Source organism: Myxocyprinus asiaticus, chromosome 15, assembly GCF_019703515.2.
Source record: "Myxocyprinus asiaticus isolate MX2 ecotype Aquarium Trade chromosome 15, UBuf_Myxa_2, whole genome shotgun sequence".
In the NCBI taxonomy this organism is placed as follows: Eukaryota; Metazoa; Chordata; class Actinopteri; order Cypriniformes; family Catostomidae; genus Myxocyprinus; species Myxocyprinus asiaticus.
The window spans coordinates 18,968,758-18,990,092 of NC_059358.1; the positions used below are offsets into that span (position 1 = coordinate 18,968,758).

A 21,335-nucleotide genomic window follows, 5' to 3' on the forward strand; every position below is an offset into this window, starting at 1 on the left:
CTTTGCGCTGATAATCGCCTCGCTCAGATACTATTACACTTTAAAGTGCTAGATAACACACAGTGAAGTGCTGTGTTAATCCAAAGAAACAATTAAACGTCTGATGTTTACCGCCAAGTGCATCCAAGTTGGCTACATTTATTTAGAAAAACTACGATCTTCCATAGACAGTTCGATGGGCGGATGTTTGGTTACGCTACTATTTGGAGCCGGATGTGACGACACGCGGACTGTGAGAAAGACCTTCGATTCGCACGCATTTAAAATAAAAACATAAAAAAAGATTCGGACGCATTTGTGTCTTCTTCGCTGGTGTTTGGAGGACTGCGCGAAAGAACACGCCCACTCTGATGCATTCATCCTGAGCAGAAGCACATGATTAGGCGTGTTTACCTACGTACGAAACAATGTAGCGCAAGTGAGACCATCAATCCTGTGTTTATCAACTTAAGCCGAATAATCAATAACACTGTCACGTTCATGATCAGAATCACTTATTGGATTTCCACCAGGATCTTCGTGAACTAACAAGTGCTCTGTGCATCTGAGAAAAGGGGATCTGAGTGTGTAGCCTGCGGGCGAGCGAGCCAAGCGGACGTAGTGGGGAAAGGTAACACGAGATTGACGTATTGCACCTCTCTATATAATATTTACGTTGCCGTAAAGACATGCTAAATGGTAGTTTTCTTGTTGCATTTGCGTTTCGCAATGCAAAAGATGCCTTAGTTGTTCAATAGACTGTTGTGGATTTAAGGAAGTTGACTTCGACCGTAAAATACCAACGACTGTGCAAGTGACCTACAATGTTATTTGTATGATACGACGTGACCAAACCTTTAAACACCATATTGTGTACAAATATATTTATACGGTCCGGAAACATCCCGTTTTCCATAGCTTTTTTTTTTTTTCTGTGCCACCTTGCAACGTTGCCTCTGCGTCTCAAAACATAGTGAGCTGTCTACTTAGCTTTTAAGGCTTCATATGGGGCGCCTATATGATCCCCAAAAATGCTGCATGAACATATGACGCCCTAAAATGTTTGTTTTTGAGACGCATCCTATGTTTTTGGGTTGTATCTGCAGAGTGGGCGCTTTTTTGAGGGACTATACTGGACCACAGATGCATTCCTAAATCTGCTGCTTGCCTCGTCATGGGCGTAATAGAGGAGACTGATGTAGAGCGTGAGTAACATTATAATTCACTCTTGCCCTCTATCCCTGCTGACAAACTGCTAAAACAAGCCTAAGCTGGTTGGCTGGTTTAAGATGGTCACCCAGAAAGGCTAAGCCAGTGCTCAGTTGGTTTAGCTGGTCTCTCAGCCTCACTAGCCTGACAGCCCGCTAAAGCCACCTGGACCAGAATGGGCAACCAGCTTAACCCACTGGTTTTAGCTGTTTTATTTCTCTCTCTCTTTCTTATTTCAGCAGGGACCAAAGTGTCTAATAGGGTGTACAGTGATTTAATGTTTGTTCAACAAACAGACACCTACACACAAACACCTCTGAGCATAATCTAATGACATTGAATATGGAAGCCAAGAGTTTATGATATGCTGAAAGGATTTCATGTTAAACATTTACTTTACATTTTGTTCTCAGCTGTTTCAATGTAATAAAGCAACACTCTTTCTGGGTAAGTGTTGTGCTTTTGGCAGCTGACCTTAACAGGCATGCAATATTAATAGGTAAATTGATAGAATATCCATGTGCCTTTTTTGATCTAGCTTGTTGATCTTAAATGATAAATGTAAGTCCAAAGTAGCAGCTGATTAGAAATAGTTTAAATGTATTTGAATGACCTCACACATGAACACACAGACTTCTCTTATCCCATTAGTGTCTTTCAACACTGAATCCTTTACTGACTTGCTTCTAATTATGTTTATGCAATTTGGTACTCTGTGGATACTGTGTGTGCTGTAGGTAGATTAGAATAATCTAATTAGATGAGATTGTATATGAAGATCCAAATACCGATCGGGGTACAAATGGCCAGAGGTTGAGAGGTCTGTTTTAAGATATTCTACATTGCAGATCTTCCACAGTTGGGTGCTCTCTCTGTATAACCAGGAGTGAGTCATATCCATCCATCATGTTCTCAGTGCAGTGCTCGTCTCAGACTGAGTTAATTATTGTAATCCCAATGATTAATTGATCACCCACTCATTTAAAGGAATAGTTCACCCAAAAATTAAAATTCTCTCATCATTTACCTCCCATTATGCCATTCCAGATGTGTACGACTTTCTTTCTTCTGCAGAACACAAATTATGATTTTTAGAAGAATACAGTTGAAGTCAGAAGTTTACATACACTTAGGTTGAAGTCATTAAAACTAAATTTTTAACTACTCCACAGATTTCATATTAGCTATAGTTTTGACAAGTTGTTTAAGACATCTTTGCGCATGACACGAGTAATATTTCCAACAATTGTTTACAGACAGATTGTTTCACTTTTAATTGACTATATCACAATTCCAGTGGGTCAGAAGTTTACATACACTAAGTTAACTGTACCTTTAAGCGGCTTGGAAAATTCCAGAAAATGATGTCAAGCCTTTAGGCAATTAGCCAACTAGCTATTCAATCCCAGAACAACAGCAGAGGACCTTGTGAAGATGCTGTAGGAAACAGGCAGAGAAGTATCTATATCCACAGTAAAAGAGTCCTATATAGACATAACCTGAAAGGCTGCTCAGCAAGGAAGAAGCCAAAATCACCATAAAAAAGACAGACTACAGTTTGCATGTGCACACGGGGACAAAGATCTTATTTTTTGGAGAAATGTCCTCTGGTTTAATGAAACTAAAATTGAACTGTTTGCCCATAATGACCATCGTTATGTTTGGAGGATAAAGGGTGAGGTTTGCAAGCCGAAGAACACCATCCCAACCGTGAAGCATGGGGGTGGCAGCATCATGTTGTGGGGATGCTTTGCTGCAAGAGGGACTGGTGCACTTCACAAAATGGATGGCATCATGAGGAAGGAAAATTATGTGGATTTATTGAAGCAACATCTCAAGACATCAGCCAGGAAGTTAAAGCTCGGTCGCAAATGGCTTAAGGACAACAAAGTCAAGGTATTGGAGTGGCCATCACAAAGCCCTGACCTCAATCTGATAGAAAATATGTGGGAAGAACTGAAAAAGCATATGCGAGCAAGGAGGCCTACAAATCTGACTCATTTACACCAGTTCTATCTGGAGGAATGGGCCAAAATTCCAGCAACTTACTGTGAGAAGCTTGTGGAAGGCTACCCAAACCGTTTGACCCAAGTTAAACAATTTAAAGGCAATGTTACCAAATACTAACAAAGTGTATGTAAACTTCTGATCCACTGGGAATGTGATGGAAGAAATAAAAGCTTAAATAAATCATTCTCTCTACTATTATTCTGACATTTCACATTCTTAAAATAAAGTAGTGATCCTAACTGACCTAAGACAGGAAATGTTTTCTACGATTAAATGTCAGGAATTGTGAAAACTGAGTTTAAATGTATTTGACCAAGGTGTATGTAAACTTCTGACTTCAACTGTATCTCAGCTCTGTAGGTCCATACAATGCAAGTGAATGGGTGCCAAAATGTTGACGGTTCCTAAAAGCACATAAAGGCATCATAAAAGTAATCCATATGACTCCAGTGTTTTAATTCATATTTTTAGAAGTTATATGATAGGTGTGGGTGAGAAACAGATCAATATTTAAATATTTTTTTTGTGTGAAATTCTTCTCCCTGCCCTGTAGGGGGTGACATGCATGAATAATGCAAATCACCAAAAACACAAGAAGAATTTAAAATGTATCTATTTCTCACCCACACCTATCGTATCACTTCTGAAGATGTAGATTTAACCACTGGAGTCTTATGGATTACCTTTATGCTGACTTGTGTGCACTTTGGAGCTTCAAAATTTTGGCACCCTTTCACTTGCATTGTATGGACCAAAAGAGCAGAGAAATTCTTCTAAAAATCTTTATTTGAGTTCAGCAGATGAAAGAAAGTCATACACATCTGGGATGGCATATGGGTGAGTTAATGATTAGAAAATTTAAAATTTTGGGTGAACTATTCCTTTAAGCTCACAGCCCTTCAAGTGTTGTGTTTGAGAGTAATTTGTAGTGTTGAAAGAATGCATTTGCTTGGAGTGTCATATCTGGATTCCCCACATAGTCTGAAATACTAGGGGAAATTTTATTTTTTTTAAGTCAACATGACATCATAATTGATGCTATTTACTTTCATAATGCATGTTCCTGGTCTTATTGTGAATGATGAAATTGTGAAAATCTGCATAAGAATAATATCTTTCATAATATTCCTAATATTACTTTTTATCTACTAATATTCATAAAATTAATTGCGCTGATGTCACTTAGGCTGTGCAGGCTATTGGATTATGTTAACCAATAGCCAAAAATTTACTTGGGCATTGTTTTGGCAAAAACAAAATGCAGATCTGACTCCATTATGATATGAAATTCCCACTTTTTATCTAATCAATTCCCAATGGATAAAATGAAGCCCTGCCCTACATTTTTCTCATTGAAAATCCTGTTTCACTCTGAAATGCATCATATTAAAGAAGTAGGCCTAAAATACATGCAGGGTTTCATGTGGATTTTAAGCTCAGTTTGCCCATTAAGACATATATAGATATGAATAATTGTATGTTATTATACTGTGTGTGTGTGTGTGTGTGTGTGTGTGTGTATGTGTATATATATATAAATCTATAAATATATATATATATATATATATATATATATACACACACACACACACACACACACACACACACACACACACACACATTCTTTTTTCTTTTCTTTTTTTTTTCTTCACATTTTAGCATAATAGTAAAGTCATCACAACTATGGAATAATATAAATGGAAATATGGGAATTATGTTGTGACTAAAAAAATCCAAAATAAATCAAAACTATGTTATATTTTAGCATCTTCAAAGTGGCCACACTTTGCCTAGATTTTGCAGAAATGTACTCGACATTTTCTCAACCAACTTATTGAGGTACCTGGGATGCTTTTTAAACAGTATTGAAGGAGTCTGCTCCGAAGCGCTGGGCACTTAGTGGCTGCTTTTCTGAATTATTCGGTCCAAGTCATCCATTTCAAAAAAACTTTTTTTTTTTTTTTTTTAAATACAATTTTTGTTTTGTAATTAAATAAATTAATATGTTGGCACAATTATATTTTTGTCTACAAAACTAATTTCAAACATTTAAGCATACGCCTTCAGATCAAAAGGTTTTTAAGATCATGAGAAACATTTCAGGCAAGTGACCCCAAACTTTTGAACGGTAGTGTGTGTGTGTGTGTGTGTGTGTGTGTGTGTGTGTGTATGTATATATATATATATATATATATATATATATATATATACAGGTGCATCTCAATAAATTAGAATGTCGTGGAAAAGTTCATTTATTTCAGTAATTCAACTCAAATTGTGAAACTTGTGTATTAAATAAATTCAGTGCACACAGACTGAAGTAGTTTAAGTCTTTGGTTCTTTTAATTGTGATGATTTTGGCTCACATTTAACAAAAACCCACCAATTCACTATCTCAAAAAATTAGAATACATCATAAGACCAATAAAAAAAACATTTTTAGTGAATTGTTGGCCTTCTGGAACGTATGTTCATTTACTGTATATGTACTCAATACTTGGTAGGGGCTCCTTTTGCTTTAATTACTGCCTCAATTCGGCGTGGCATGGAGGTGATCAGTTTGTGGCACTGCTGAGGTGGTATGGAAGCCCAGGTTTCTTTGACAGTGGCCTTCAGCTCATCTGCATTTTTTGGTCTCTTGTTTCTCATTTTCCTCTTGACAATACCCCATAGATTCTCTATGGGGTTCAGGTCTGGTGAGTTTGCTGGCCAGTCAAGCACACCAACACCATGGTCATTTAACCAACTTTTGGTGCTTTTGGCAGTGTGGGCAGGTGCCAAATCCTGCTGGAAAATGAAATCAGCATCTTTAAAAAGCTGGTCAGCAGAAGGAAGCATGAAGTGCTCCAAAATTTTTTGGTAAATGGGTGCAGTGACTTTGCTTTTCAAAAAACACAATGGACCAAAACCAGCAGATGACATTGCACACCAAATCATCACAGACTGTGGAAACTTAACACTGGACTTCAAGCAACTTGGGCTATGAGCTTCTCCACCCTTCCTCCAGACTCTAGGACCTTGGTTTCCAAATGAAATTCAAAACTTGCTCTCATCTGAAAAGAGGACTTTGGACCACTGGGCAACAGTCCAGTTCTTCTTCTCCTTAGCCCAGGTAAGACGCCTCTGACGTTGTCTGTGGTTCAGGAGTGGCTTAACAAGAGGAATACGACAACTGTAGGCAAATTCCTTGACACGTCTGTGTGTGGTGGCTCTTGATGCCTTGACCCCAGCCTCAGTCCATTCCTTGTGAAGTTCACCCAAATTCTTGAATCGATTTTGCTGGACAATCATAAGGCTGCGGTTCTCTCGGTTGGTTGTGCATCTTTTTCTTCAACACTTTTTCCTTCCACTCAACTTTCTGTTAACATGCTTGGATACAGCACTCTGTGAACAGCCAGCTTCTTTGGCAATGAATGTTTGTGGCTTACCCTCCTTGTGAAGGGTGTCAATGATTGTCTTCTGGACAACTGTCAGACCAGCAGTCTTCCCCATGATTGTGTAACCTAGTGAACCAAACTGAGAGACCATTTTGAAGGCTCATGAAACCTTTGCAGGTGTTTTGAGTTGATTAGCTGATTGGCATGTCAAAATATTCTAATTTTTTGAGATAGTGAATTGGTGGGTTTTTGTTAAATGTGAGCCAAAATCATCACAATTAAAAGAACCAAAGACTTAAACTACTTCAGTCTGTGTGCACTGAATTTATTTAATACACGAGTTTCACAATTTGAGTTGAATTACTGAAATAAATGAACTTTTCCACAACATTCTAATTTATTGAGATGCACCTGTGTGTGTATATATATATATATATATATATGTGTGTGTGTATTTGTGTATTGTTCATCAAATTATGTGTGTACATTTATGTGAAATGTTTTTATCTAATCAGAGGTGACCCTGGCCCTACTGGATGCTGCCAATGACAGGGACCCTGTGGTGCAGGAGCAGGTCAGGAAGTCCATCTTGACTCTGGGAAAACAGCAGCCTGACAAGGTCCTGTCCATGTGCCAAGACTACCTGCTCAAACACCCTAAGGTCAGCCAGAGAGTCCCCGTATAATGCCTGAATCAGTTCTGAAAAAGTATTCCAGAGAATTAAGTTTAGTCTGCAATAAATATGGATTTACAGCAGAGAATCTCGAGTTCAGGTCTCTGCTAAATCCATGTTACTTGTCTTGCATCAAGTTTGCATACAGTATATGTATGTCTTCTGTATTTGTTTGTCCTGTCCTATGTGAATATAGTCTGATTGTCATGGACTATACACAGTAATGCTTGATGCCAAGTTTAATGTAATGGGTTTTACACTACAGTATATGGCCGATGAGCAATGTATCTGAATATTGATACTGCTAGTATAATAAGTTATCAGCAAATGCTTTTATCCAAAGTGACTTCAAAGTACACTAATTACAAGGACAGTATCCTTGGAGTAACCTGGGGTTAAAGGGTTAGTTCACCCAAAAATTACAATGCTCTCATCATTTACTCACCCTCATTCCACTCAAGATGTGTATTACTTTCTTTCGTCTGCTGAACACAAACAAAGATTTTTAGAAGAATGTCTCAGCTCTGTAGGTCCAAAATTTTGAAGCTCCTAAGGGCAACATAAACGTACTCCAGACGACTCCATCTTTTGAAGCAATATGATAGGTGTGGGTGAGAAAAAGATCATTATTTAAGTTCTTTTTTGCTATGAATTCTCCTTCCTGCTCAGTCAATCTCCACTTCACTTTCTCTTTCACATTCTTCTCCTTCTGTTTTTGGTGATTCATGTTGTTTGTGAATCCTACTGGGCAGGAAGGAGAATTTATGATAAAAAATGACTTAAAAATGTATCTGTTTCATACCCACACCTATCATATCATATCTGAAGATATGGATTTAACCACTGGAGTCTTTGGATTACTTTTATGCTGTCTTTATGTGGATTTTGGAGCTTCACAATTTTGGCACCCATTCACTTGATTTGTGTGGATCAACAGAGCTGAGGTATTCTTCTAAAAACCTTAATTTCTGTTCTGCAGAAGAAAGCAAGTCATACACCTCTGGGATGCCACGAGGGTGAGTAAATCATGAGAGAATTTTCATTTTTGGGTGAACTATCCCTTTAAGAGCTCAATGTTGATGCCTAATGGATCACTCTTTAAGGGGCTCAAAACAGCAACCTTTTGTTTAATAGCCATGAACTTTAGCCACTATATCATATAGCCACCATAGATAATTGTTATTATCCATCCGTGCTGTTCCTCACGGCATTAATCAAATAAGTTAACTTTAAAATAAAGCAGACTATTGCATCTGCATTTTTCCTCTCAATTCAAGGAAAGAATGTACTGTAGATAACTTCAAACTGCACATTTTACTGTCAAAATGGTCAATAGAATAACATTAGCCTAGTGTTTTTTAAATACAAAGTTACAAAGACCTACTGTTGAAATCAGAAGTTTACACCTTAGCCAAATACAATTAAACTCAGTTTTTCACAATTCATGGTATTTAATCGTAGAAAAAATGTCCTGTCTTAGGTCAGTTAGGATCACTACTTTATTTTAAGAATGTGAAATGTCAGAAAAATAGTAGAGAGAATGATTTCTTTCAGCTTTTATTTCTTTCATCACATTCCCAGTGGGTCAGAAGTTTACATACACTTTGTTAATATTTGGTAGCATTTCCTTTAAATTGTTTAACTTGGGTCAAATGTTTTGGGTAGCCTTCCACAAGCTTCTCACAATAAGTTGCTGGAATTTTGGCCCATTCCTCCAGACAGAACTGGTTTAACTGAGTCAGGTTTGTAGGCCTCCTTGCTCGCACACGCTTTTTCAGTTCTGCCCACAAATTTTCTGTCGGATTGAGGTCAGGGATTTGTGATGGCCACTCCAATACCTTGACTTTGTTGTCCTTTAGCCATTTTGCCACAACTTTGGAGGTATGCTTGGGGTCATTGTCCATTTGGAAGACCCATTTGCGACCGAGCTTTAAATTCCTGGCTGATGTCTTGAGATGTTGCTTCAATATATCCACATAATTTTCCTTCCTCCTGATGCCATCTATTTTGTGCACCAGTACCTCCTTCAGCAAAGCACCCCCACAACATGATGCTGCCATCCCCATGTTTCACGGTTGGGATGGTGTTCTTCGACTTCGACAAAATTTTTGTTTCATTAGACCAGAGGACATTTCTCCAAAAAGTAAGATCTTCGTCTCCATGTGCACTTGCAAACTGTTGTCTGGGCAGCCTTTCAGGTTATGTCGATATAGGACTCGTTTTTACTGTAGATGTAGATACTTGTCTGCCTGTTTCCTCCAGCATCTTCACAAGGTCCTTTGCTGTTGTTCTGGGATTGATTTGCAGTTTTCGCACCAAACTACGTTCATCTCTAGGAGACAGAATGCGTCTCCTTCCTGAATGGTATGATGGCTACGTGGTCCCATGGTGTTCATACTTGCGTACTATTGTTTGTAAAAATGAACGTGGTACCTTCAGGCGTTTGGAAATTGCTCCCAAGGATAAACCAGACTTGTGGAAGTCCACAATTTTTTTTCTGTGGTCTTGGCTGATTTCTTTTGATTTTCCCATGATGTCAAGCAAAGAGGCACTGAGTTTGAAGGTAGGCTTTAAAATACATCCACAGGTACACCTCCAGTTCAGTACACCTCCTATCAGAAGCTAATTGTCTACAGGCTTGACATCATATTCTGGAATTTTCCAAGCTGCTGAAGGCACAGTTAACTTAGTGCATGTAAACTTCTGACCCATTGGAATTGTGATATAGTCAATTAAAAGTAAAACAATCTGTCTGTCTAAAGAATTGTTGGATAAATTACTCATGTCATGCACAAAGTAGATGTCCTAAAACTATAGTTCGCTAATATAAAATCTGTGGAGTGGTTAAAAAATGAGTTTTAATGACTTCAACCTAAGTGTATGTAAACTTCTGACTTCAGCTGTATTTAGATTTTTTGTGTTTGAAATGACCAATGTCAATTTACTGGGATAGTTCACCCAAAAATGTTAGGCAGAATGAAAGCCTCAGTCACCATTCACTTTCACTGTATGTAAAAAAAAAAGATGCTGTGAATGTTAAGGCTAACATTCTTCCTAACATCACCTTTTGTGGTCACGAAAGAAAAGTCATTAGAATGTGGAACATCATGATCATGAGTTAATGATGCCCAAATTTTTATTTTTGGATGAATCATCCATTTAACATTATGTTGTTTGGTTGGCCTGGGAGCAGAGAGTCTCTATAGGAGCATGTGTCATCATTTCATGCTAATGTCCTTAAGCACATAATGTCTTTGATGTGACAGATGTTTGCATTGTAACTCAGTGTCATATTAAGCAGTCTCATGCCCTGTTTTCATTATATGGAAACATGTGATTTTGTTCTTTGAGGTCAAGACCTGCTTTAGAAAAGTTTCACACAAAAAGAGTCAAAATAAGAACCAGGAAAAGATTAAGAATGAAGTCTGTTTCTTTAAAGGAAAACACACACAATCCTAAGCTGTAATTAATAACTTACCTGCAATCAGATCTCTTCTTTTTGGTGATATGTACTGCCATAATAGTGTTGCTCGATGAACCCAGTGTATACTGTCTTGAGTGTTGTTGTTTTTTTGGATGTATTTCTCACCTTTGCTTGCTTTCGTTGCTTCAACATAAAATTGGGGGTTATGTGATTTGTGTCTGACATGATTAAACCCACATATGGCAGAAACAAGCCTTTTTTTTTGGCTTCATGTCTGATTTGTCCCAGGTCTTTTTTTATAGCTGTATAAGCTGTATGAAGATACTGGGTATGATTTAGTTAGTACTGGAAATGCTGAAATACTGTGCCTGTTGGAATTCTTGAGGTTGCAACACATTAGATCTTTCAAAGTATATTTTTTTTATGTGCCTGACCTGACTTGTGTCGTCTTTGTGTCTGTCCTCTGTAGCTGGTGGTTGGGCACAGAGTGGTGGTCTTGCAAACCATCGAGTTGGTGGTAAAGAGCAGGATTGATGATATCAGTTACCCTAAGATCAAGAATGTCATACAGCTGGCATCAGATGAGATGACCAAATCAAAGGTGAGGCTTTGTTCTCTGAGAATGAAGACCTATGACTTTAAAATGGAGAGTACCTTGTTATGAATCCATTGAAATCTCTCTGTCGTATTTAGGAAAATAGTAATGTGACCATTACTCCTAAACCTGGCAAAGTTTTTAGTATTTCAGTGTTTTAGTTTTTAGTATTTGTTATTATGTTGACTTGACGAAGCTGTTATTTTACAAACCAAATGTCTACAGGCCAAAATTTCGAACACAACTCCTCCAAAGCTTTCACGCTACATCCACCAAACTTGACACAGACCTTTAGATTGTTCTGGAATATTGTGCTATCTTTTCTAACTGATCAGTCTTATGGTTTTGGCACATCGGATTATCATATATCGGAAAAATTCCATAGATACAGTTGGCAAGGAGGCCCCGCCCAATCGTGGGGGAAAGCAAAGCGCTGTTACCATGGTTACTCATACATTCCTATGAGGAAAACGGGGAGAAATATCCAATAGATTTGGCTATTTTAACAATGAAAACATGATGAAAAGCTGTTGTGTAGTTTTTTCACTTCAAACAATGGCAAAAAAAAACAAAACATTTTTTTTTTTTATTGCTCTCCAACTGACAGAAATATAAACCCAATGAAGAGCCCTGCGGCTGCAAGCTGTTGAGCCATAAAGTAGTTTCTTAGCAGCGCCAGGCCACCCCAGGGCAGAAGTTTATATTTGTCACGTTAATATTTTTTTATCATTCGATTGGTATCTTAAAACATTTTTATTTATACCTTTTAATATGATTGATGGTTAATGAAATGACTGTACACATAAAATAGCTCAAATTTAACATTTCACAGCAACTTTACCAGAAACCCTGTTTACTAAAAGCTTCGCCAAACCGAACTTAGTGAGAAATGCATCCTCTTAGAAATGTTTGATTTGATTAAAGCATGAAAAACAATAAGCAGTGCTCCACTCTGAACATGTCAAGTTTCCTCATGTCTTGTTTTCTGGTGTTTACTCATCATTATATCTCTGCTGGAACTGCTGTTGTGATGATATGATAATCAATTTAGTCTTGAATCTGCTCGGATTCCCAAATACATTAAAACAGTGGTTCTCGGGGGGCCTGGGTAGCTCAGCGAGTATTGACGCTAACTACCACCCCTGGAGTCGCAAGTTTGAATCCAGGGTGCGCTGAGTGACTCCAGCCAGGTCTCCTAAGCAACCATATTGGCCCGGTTGCTAGGGAGGGTAGAGTCACATGGGGTAACCTCCTTGTGGTCGCTATAATGTGTGGTTCTCGCTCTCGGTGGGGCGCGTGGTGAGTTGTGCGTGGATGCCGCGGAGAATACCGTGAAGCCTCTACATGCGCTGTGTCTCCGCGGTAAGATGAAATGCAGGTGAAAACACAGGAGACTGGAAATTGAAAACAGGTGAATCGTGGAACACTTCCGCGTTCAAGAAAAAGGTGGATAAACTTACATTGATGGAATGTTCAAGCAGGCCAACGGAATGCTCGTTAATTCAAACTCCAACTGTCAAAATTTTTTAATGTAAACAAAACCACAAAAGGCCTTTGATCTGCTTCAAGTTGCTCTCTCTCTCTTTTTCTCTCTTTATCTATCTTAATATTTATTTGACAATCTACTTGACGTTCATTCTGTTTATCTAGCTAGCTAGCTAGCTAGCTGCCAGTTTGTCTTACTATAATATCTGTATAAGCATTAATCTTTTGTCAAGCCAACATCAAAGTTTATCTTTACAGCTATTACCTATCTAGTTAACATTGATCTAATATAGGCTGCAGGCTAACAGACATTATAAAATGACTTTACATTTATGCGTATAAAAATGTATCTTATTCTTCATAGGATGTTGTCCCAGAATGGCAGCAAGCAGCCAGTAATATTCTGGTAGCTGTGGGCAACAAATATATCAATGACATCATGGAGGAGATACTCGGCAAGTTTCAGCCGGGAGTTTTACCTCACTTCTTCGTGGTCCAAACACTAGCCAATCTCTCAGACTCAAATGGTGCGCATCTTAAATTATCTTGTTTAAAACATTGGGCATGTACCTTGCAGTCAAAACAGTTCAAATTTGTTTTCTCAAGTCATATCTTTGTGTTCTATACCTATAAAACTGGACAAAGAATTTCACAAACTGAAATACTTTCAGTGGAGATGGATGTTTGATTTCTGTTACCTTGGCTTTTCTACAATTTTCGACTACTAAAAATAAATATAATTTTTACGTTGACCTTCAGTCTGTTTAAGGAAGTCCTGAAATTATGTAGGGTCATGCTTTGTGTGTTTGTAGTTGATCATTATTGTTTCAGTTCCTCAAACCTTGTTTGTCATTTATAGGCTCACATGATTATTTAAATCTTTAATTACATTTTTTATTATAATTATTATTTTTTTGTAGTGTATATGTGTAAGCTTAAAGGAAATAAAGAAAAATGCCAATAAAATAAAATAACATTATCTTTAGTATCTGACAGCTTGTCTCTGTCCACAGTGTATGGGATGGTGCCTTTTCTCAATGCTATAATGGGAACCATGTTGCCCATGCTGGGTATGGCGAAACAGGACAACATGAAATGGGTCTTCTCCTCTGGTGAGCTCAATCACTGGATGTTGAGGTCAACATTATAAAATTAATCACATGATTTGAGCAAAGTAGTCCATAAGGGATTAAAAAGTTTATTGGTTTTCTTTTGTCAGTAGTGCTATTATTAGTGGTTTTTGTTTTAATGAGTTTTATTTCAACATTTATAAATATACATTAATATATTGTCACTTGCTTTTATGAAATGCATTGACAACTGTTTAATATGTGTTGTTATGTGGTCCCCCTACCTTTCTGTTTCCACTCAGCTCTCTGTCGCTTTAGCGAGAGCATTCTAGAGTATCTGGCCAACCTAGACAAGGCTCCAGACCCCACTGTTCGTAAGGACACCTTCTCCAGCGAGATTTACTCGGCCTATGACATCCTGTTCAGCAGCTGGGTCCAGAGCAGGGAGCCCAAGGTACACTAAATGAGACCGAGCACACATCCAATCATGCCGAACTTGCTTTGAGACTAAAGAGGGAATCTGTTATTTGAATAGATTAGATTAATTCATTTGAATCCAGCTGGCTTCATTTCAATTTTAGTTATTTTTGGAACAGAAACAGGGAAAACGTGTCACTGCTAAAGATAAGCTTGTGAACTTGATCTGTTTTCTTTTTTCTTTTTTTTTCAGAGAGGATAATTATTATTTTTTTAAATGCAGAAGATCTTGTTGGGTGTAGATATTTTGCCTTTGTATTTGTATAAATTTGTATTATTATTATAAATATATTATATATTGTTTTTACCACAGCTAGAGTTAAACTGATTATAGGATCATCACCAATCATTTGCAGAAATCTGGGATTCAAAATCTAATGTAAACCTAGAAAAAATGTTTGTTTTGAACATTTTTAAACATTAGTTATGCCATAAAATGAATATGAAATATGTAAGATTTTTCACTATTTCTAGGCAATAAGCAAATTTGTGACATTGACCATGTGTACTCCTTTTTACAGTAGCTCAAATTTCCTTGCTTCCATTGAAGCACACAAGATGCTCTTTGGAACATTCTTAAATCATGCTGGGATAACATGGAGCATCAGGTTTTTTACAAACTTGGTTTAAAAAAAAAAAAATTATGCTATTTTTTTCAGTCCAACTTTTTACTGGAATTCCTATGCTGATAATAGCATTTTTAATGTACCACAAAATTAAATAAATAATTGAATTATATAAGAAAAAAAAAAGCATTTTCAAGTGGACTTAAACTTTTGAACTAGAGATTGCTCTGTTGTGAATTGGTGAGTGTGTGTACGAGCAGTCGTGTATGCATGAATGTACAGTATGTGTTGTGATTGTTCTCATGTGTGTTTTACTCTACAGCTGCGTCTGACGGTTGCAGAGGCTTTCGGGTCCATGAGTCACCTGATGGCACATGATAAACTGGAAGAGCAGCTTCCCAAACTACTTCCCACTATACTGGGCCTTTACAAGAAGAATACAGAACATTACATCATCAGCAAGGTAGAGCCCTCCTCACTGCTTCATCTGACATCTCAGAGCAGGGCCGTACAGTGCGACAGTTTTGCTTGCATTTGCTGTTAAAAATCATAACATGCAAAGATAAGTTTTAACCCACTTATACACGTGTGATAAGTTTCATATCTGGCTCTTGAAAAATCTGTGAATGTTGCTTATTAGGAGCATTGCAACAAAAGACATGTATGACATCAAAAGTCATCAATGAGCTCGATGCCTGCTTGGATATTGCCAACGGGCAAACTTGAGAGCATTGGAATATTTGGGGTAAATTATCAAGAAAATTATGAGGGTCTTGCAGCACCATTATTTATCGTAACAACACGAGTATTAATAACATATTAATAAAACTGACATCATATCAAAATCTGTTATTGATATCAAGATGTTATTTTATTAAAAAAAATTATACATACTTTAGTTGCTGTTGCCAAACAGTTAAGAGAGTTTCAAAGAGATGTTAATACAGAAGTTAGAGGGAACATTTAGAAACGCTCAGTCAAAGCCTCAGACAGTGGTCTGAAATACACATGGGTTGTCCACAGACCCTTCACAGCATGTCTGATGCATATTGCAACAAAAAATGACAGGAGCAGGCCAAAATCGGCAGTTCAATTCTGGTTAGCTGGGTGCGTAGGTTTTTATTAGTCTGTCTGGAATAAAAGCTAATAATCTTCTGATTGCATTAGAAAAAGATGACATCTATATTGTCTGATGTAGTCTAATGTGGTTTGTGTTTGTTCAGAGCCTGTGTCAGGTTTTAGAGGCCTCCGTGAATATGGGGAGCAGAGTATTGGAGACACAGATTGACGGCCTCTTACTCGCTCTGCACCAGCAGGTCAGAGACACCCCCCCCCCCCCTCTTTCTCTCTATTTATGTGTTCTGCCTTTCCTGTATGTATGTCATGTCATTACAGTGTTTTTAAGGGTGTCTTCAACCTCTCTTTCACAACTTCTTTTAATTGTGTTTTCATCCTGGTGCAACAGGATTTACGTTGCATAATCAAAACCTTTCACATAGAGCAAGGCCAGTCATAATGGGAAATGTCACTGTTCACAGAAGTTTGCCCTGCTGCTTTGGAATTTGTTTTGATTTTTATTCAGTCGATATTTTAAATCTAAAAATACCGGTTTTATTTCAATTTGTTCATTTTCAAATGAATCAATTGCATTCAAATTTAGCTTGTTTTTGTTTTGAAAAGGCCATGTTTAACCCATATATCAAATACTCATTTGTTATTCTTTTTGCTCTTCAGATGTTTTTTTGGACAGCCACCAATTACTTAAACAAATATAGCACATTTAAAACTAAATACACTTTATTTATATTGAGAGGACAGAATTTTGCCTCCGGGCCACTCGGTGTCTGTCAATAGATTCACATTCATCTCTTTGTTTATAACTCATTAATTTACTTGTAATTTTTCTTCAGATATGTTCTCCTGTGGACTTTAGCAATCCTCCAACTGTGAAAAATCACAACGAAGTGCTGCGATGCTTCAGTATCCTTGGTGAGTTCTTGTTTAAACTGTACTTTGTTTTATTCAGGCTGCATTTGAGTGTAAACAGCTCACAGAAATTATAGTTATTATAGTGGATTCATGCAACCCATGAGCAACATTTGTTTACTAGCCATGTCGACATAAAAGCTCATCATTATTGGACAACTGAGTGCTGCAACTTTGCCTTGGACATAAACTCGGCTGAAGGTTGTAGTCTCAGTCAGCTGACTGTGGCAGTTATATCCTGATCATGTGCTGATGGAGTCTGAGCTAAGATTAAGTTAAACTGTCAGACCAGCAGGCTCCTCCATTCAGTGAAATGATATCGGAGAGTTTTGTGTTTGGCGCTTATTTGAGGTGACACAGACCAGCTGGATGTCTCTTCTCTCATTTGAATGTTTCAAAATAGACTTTTCAACTTGTAGTTTTTGATTTAAAAGGGAGGAAAAAGGCCATCCCATATCTTTTGTTGTAGACATTAAAAGACTGTGTCCAAACAAACGCTACAGTATTCTTTCGCTTAATACTGATACAGTATTTTCCCAGTGTTTGTTTCAGTGTGTTAGGATGGTAAACCACACTTCTGCTGTTGTTTATGAATTAACTTCTTTTTTTTCTTTTTTTTATTCTGCCTATGTCATGTTAATAGTTTAGCATATTGTTGGGCATATGCAGATCATGGTAATATTAATAAATATCTTGTTTCATACAAGGATATTTTGTTTACTTTTATACCAAAAAATTGGTACTAGTTGGGTCACCACTCGATGCCCAATGTAAAATCTGGGTCCTGAAGAAAAACCAGCTGAGAAATACAGATTTAGTGGATGTAACTGTGCATATGCCAATACAGATTTGATATGGACTATTTATGTACTGGATACAAGATATTAAAACCAGACACCATTGCTTAACTTTTATACATGGGTTTTGTTGGTTCGTTTACTGGCATAGAACACTGTTAAAGTCTATGACGGTAACTGAGGGTGAACGTGATGAATTGCATGAATTTTCACTTTTGTGTTTGGCTGCTTTTTGCCCAAAGCTAACACATTCCCAGACCGTCTGATGGTGTTTGTCCTGCAGAGGTTGGAGAACAGTAATGAAAGGAACAGAATGGGCTCTCTGGCCGTGCTCAGACACCTCATCAACTCATCCAGTGAGTGTTACATGTGTAATCATATACTGCACTGATTCCTTACTGAGCAAGGCACTTTTATCCAGACTCTCATGCTTAGTTATGCAAGGATCAGAATGTTGCTAATTTGTCATGTTCAGACCTGAAGTTTAATGGCTGTGCTATGTCTGTTCAAGCCTCCACTATGGAAACCAAGAAACTTCTAATTCTAGCCAGCATCAGACAACCTTTGGCTGACCACAGCAATAAGGTACATTGATATCCTCTCAGTGTGACAAGTGAAAACATGCACTACATGGCCAAAAGTATGTGGACTGGACACCTGAACACCACAACCATGTGTGCTTGTATATGGGTATCCACACTTATGGCTATTTAGCATATATTATGCATTTAAATCAATGTGAAGTAAAGCTCATTTGGTGGGGGATACATTTGTAGAAAAAGATCTTCATAATAGTGTTTACTTGTCCAGGTGAAGAAGAGCGTGGTGCAGGTGATCAGTGCGATGGCTCATCATGGATACCTGGAGATGGATGGAGGAGACCTGCTTGTCCGTTTCATCATCCAACACTGTGCTCTGCCAGACACTTACAATGTACGAACAATATTTACTGAAGAACACGTCATTATCTGACTGCAAACCTGTAGTTAGAAATGTCACCCGACTGTGTAGCTGCAACTGAACTTCCCTTTAGTTTTACATATACTGTTAATGTCTTAAAAGTGCAGTTGCAAAACAGCCTGTTTTAATTTCAAAAGGTTAAGTCATAGAAACTGTGGAAAATTTAACTTCCAATATCAGTAGACAAAAAAAGTGTTGAATATGGCCCTGTAGGTTCATTCCCTGCATGGTTGATCTGATGTTGGTTTTGGCCCAGCCCTAGTTGTACTGAATACTTTTGTGATACAGTTGGTGATAAATTGTTTTGATGTTTGTACAGCGAGGTCAGCGACCCCCAGACCCAGAGGAAGTGACCAATGAGGCTCTGCGGAGCATGTGTGACAACACACTTCACCTATTCACTACCACAGTGGGTCGCCTGACAGACGTGAGTACATTGACAAGTACACACAAGCATACACCTTCCTCAAACAAGGTGTTTCCTTGACGTTTGAAGATTCATGGTTCTTATAGTTCTTTCAGATTTCGCAATGCTCACCTCAGTTCTGATTTTTTTTGTTTGTTATTTGAGTGTTTTGCAATGGAATTCTTATGTCAGTGTTAAAGCAATGATATGATTAACTGGATTTGTATGTAAAAATACGTATTGTAGAATATGGCCTTTTTAAGGTTCATTTTAATTCAGTTCATTCATAGTCTTTATCATTAATTTAGTTTGACTGATATTGTATGTGGAATATCTAGAATATGGCCTTTTAAAGAGATAGTTCACCCGAAATGTAAAATTCTGTCAATGTTTGCTTACCCTCATGTTGTTTCAAACCTGTATGATTTTATTTTTTTCATGAAACACAAATGGAGATGTAAGACAGAATTTTAGGGATTGACAGCCTCAGTCGCCATTTACTTTCATTGCATTTTTTTTCCATGATTCTGCCTTAAAGCTCCTTTTGTGTTTCATGGAACAAAGAAAGTCATATGGGTTTAAAACAACATGAGGGTGAGCAAATTATGTCAGGATTTTCATTTTTAGGTGAATCTCTGTATTTTAATTCATTTGATAGTCTTTATCATTCTATATGTCAAGACTTCAGTTTTTTATATGACAATTAATATTGAATATTGCCACTTTGTGTCCTTAAATGTGAACTTGATAAATGTTCAGCTGTCATATAATATCTCAGCTGTCACTTTTAATGCAATAAGGAGAGCTGCCACTACAGTCAGACACATGCCATTCTGTAATGTGTCCTTTCCTAGAGATAACTCATTGAAAAACTCTGTTATGCTATGAGATATGGGCTATGCAGTCATGCAGCACAATACATCATCTTCACAGCCATAGTCAGCAGCCCCAGCCCTGCACTGCAGCTTGTAAGAGAGAGTGTCTAGAGAGACATTAGATCTTTTTTTCCTATGGGCTTCCCAACATCAACAGCAGGCTGATGACAGGAATCTCTCCTCTGAGAGAAAGACTGTTTATGTGCCGATGAGTCTGTCTCCATTCTCTTCTCCAAAACACATTCGAATGATAACCAGGAAATTGTCAGGAGACTGTTACATCTTGAAGACTATTTTTAGACCTTTGTTGTGTCTTACCTCTTAATGTTGGTTTAGAGCACTGAGGGCTGAATTTACTAAACAGTTGCACCACTTTTGCGTCTTGTACTTCAGCACAAAAACCTGCATCTTATTCTCTGAATGTGCTGAAATAACATTGCCGCATGTCATTGTCATATATATATATATATATGGAGTGAGATATTTTTGCATGTGACTCTGCACAGCTGGTAGAGGGGGGCAGAGTGTAGATGAGTATTTTTCTATTTTAATTAAATTTTTGATTTCTTGTCTTTAAAAAATAAAAATACTGTATATAATATAGTAAACGTGCACAAATGGGTTATGTCTGCTGTACTGTGTTTGATTTTAGTTTATATATATATATATATATATATATATATATATATATATATATATATATAGCTATAAAAAACAAATGAACAAGTAATATCAGCAGTCTGGTTTGCCTAACACTGTTTGACATCTCAGACTTTGTGTGTGTGTGTGTGTGTGTGTGTATATATATTTGTGTGTTTGTGTGTGACAAGCGCTAATGTAAACAGACATGATTGCGTACATCCGATAATCAGGCTCAGCATGTGTTCACTGTGAGTATACAAGTTTTAAACTGTTATCGTGGTGCTTTTGTGATATTTTGGCTGTCTGTTCTAGTAAACAAACATATTATATGCCTAAAAAGACTGTTTGAGTTGCTGTTTGTGTGAATGAAAATCGCATCTGCAGCTAAGCAGATGTGGCTGCATGCATGGGAAGATCGCGTTTAGATATGATGGCTGTGCATATACAAGCTGTGAACTGTTATCGTGGTGCTTTTGTGATATTTTGACTCTCTCTTTCAGAAAACAAATGCATTATATGCCTGAAAGAACTGTTTGAGTTGCTGTTTGTGTGGATGAAAACCGCATCTGCACCTAAGCAGATGTGGCTGCATGAATGGGAGTATCGATTTTATATGATGGCTGTATATATACAAGCTGTGAACTGTTATTGTGGTACTTTGGTGACAATTTGGCTGTTTGTTACATAAAATAAACATATTATGTGCTTGAAAAGACTCTTTGAGTAGCTGTTTGTTTGTCGAATGACAACCGCTACTAATGTAAACAAACATTTCAGCACACGTCAGAGGAAGATCGCGTTTGA

The 21,335-nt window shown here is 37.5% G+C and overlaps 1 protein-coding gene across 3 annotated transcripts in view; it reads left to right on the top strand.

Annotated features, from left to right (window-relative positions):
- Positions 1-224: 224 nt before the first annotated feature.
- Positions 225-21,335, top strand: part of LOC127452815 (maestro heat-like repeat-containing protein family member 1) — a 54,504-nt gene continuing 33,393 nt past the window's right edge. For 2 of the 3 annotated variants that reach the window (XM_051718562.1, XM_051718563.1), the window contains exons 1-14: positions 226-610; positions 1,086-1,184; positions 7,091-7,236; positions 11,142-11,273; positions 13,117-13,279; positions 13,766-13,864; positions 14,125-14,276; positions 15,188-15,328; positions 16,089-16,181; positions 16,776-16,854; positions 17,891-18,004; positions 18,160-18,233; positions 18,459-18,581; positions 18,928-19,035. In XM_051718562.1, the coding sequence (XP_051574522.1) occupies positions 1,154-1,184; positions 7,091-7,236; positions 11,142-11,273; positions 13,117-13,279; positions 13,766-13,864; positions 14,125-14,276; positions 15,188-15,328; positions 16,089-16,181; positions 16,776-16,854; positions 17,891-18,004; positions 18,160-18,233; positions 18,459-18,581; positions 18,928-19,035 (1,455 nt within the window). In that variant the 5' untranslated portion in view covers positions 226-610; positions 1,086-1,153. Of the gene's footprint in view, positions 611-1,085; positions 1,185-7,090; positions 7,237-11,141; positions 11,274-13,116; positions 13,280-13,765; positions 13,865-14,124; positions 14,277-15,187; positions 15,329-16,088; positions 16,182-16,775; positions 16,855-17,890; positions 18,005-18,159; positions 18,234-18,458; positions 18,582-18,927; positions 19,036-21,335 lie in introns of all 3 variants that reach the window. The other variant, XM_051718564.1, reaches the window with a different exon arrangement.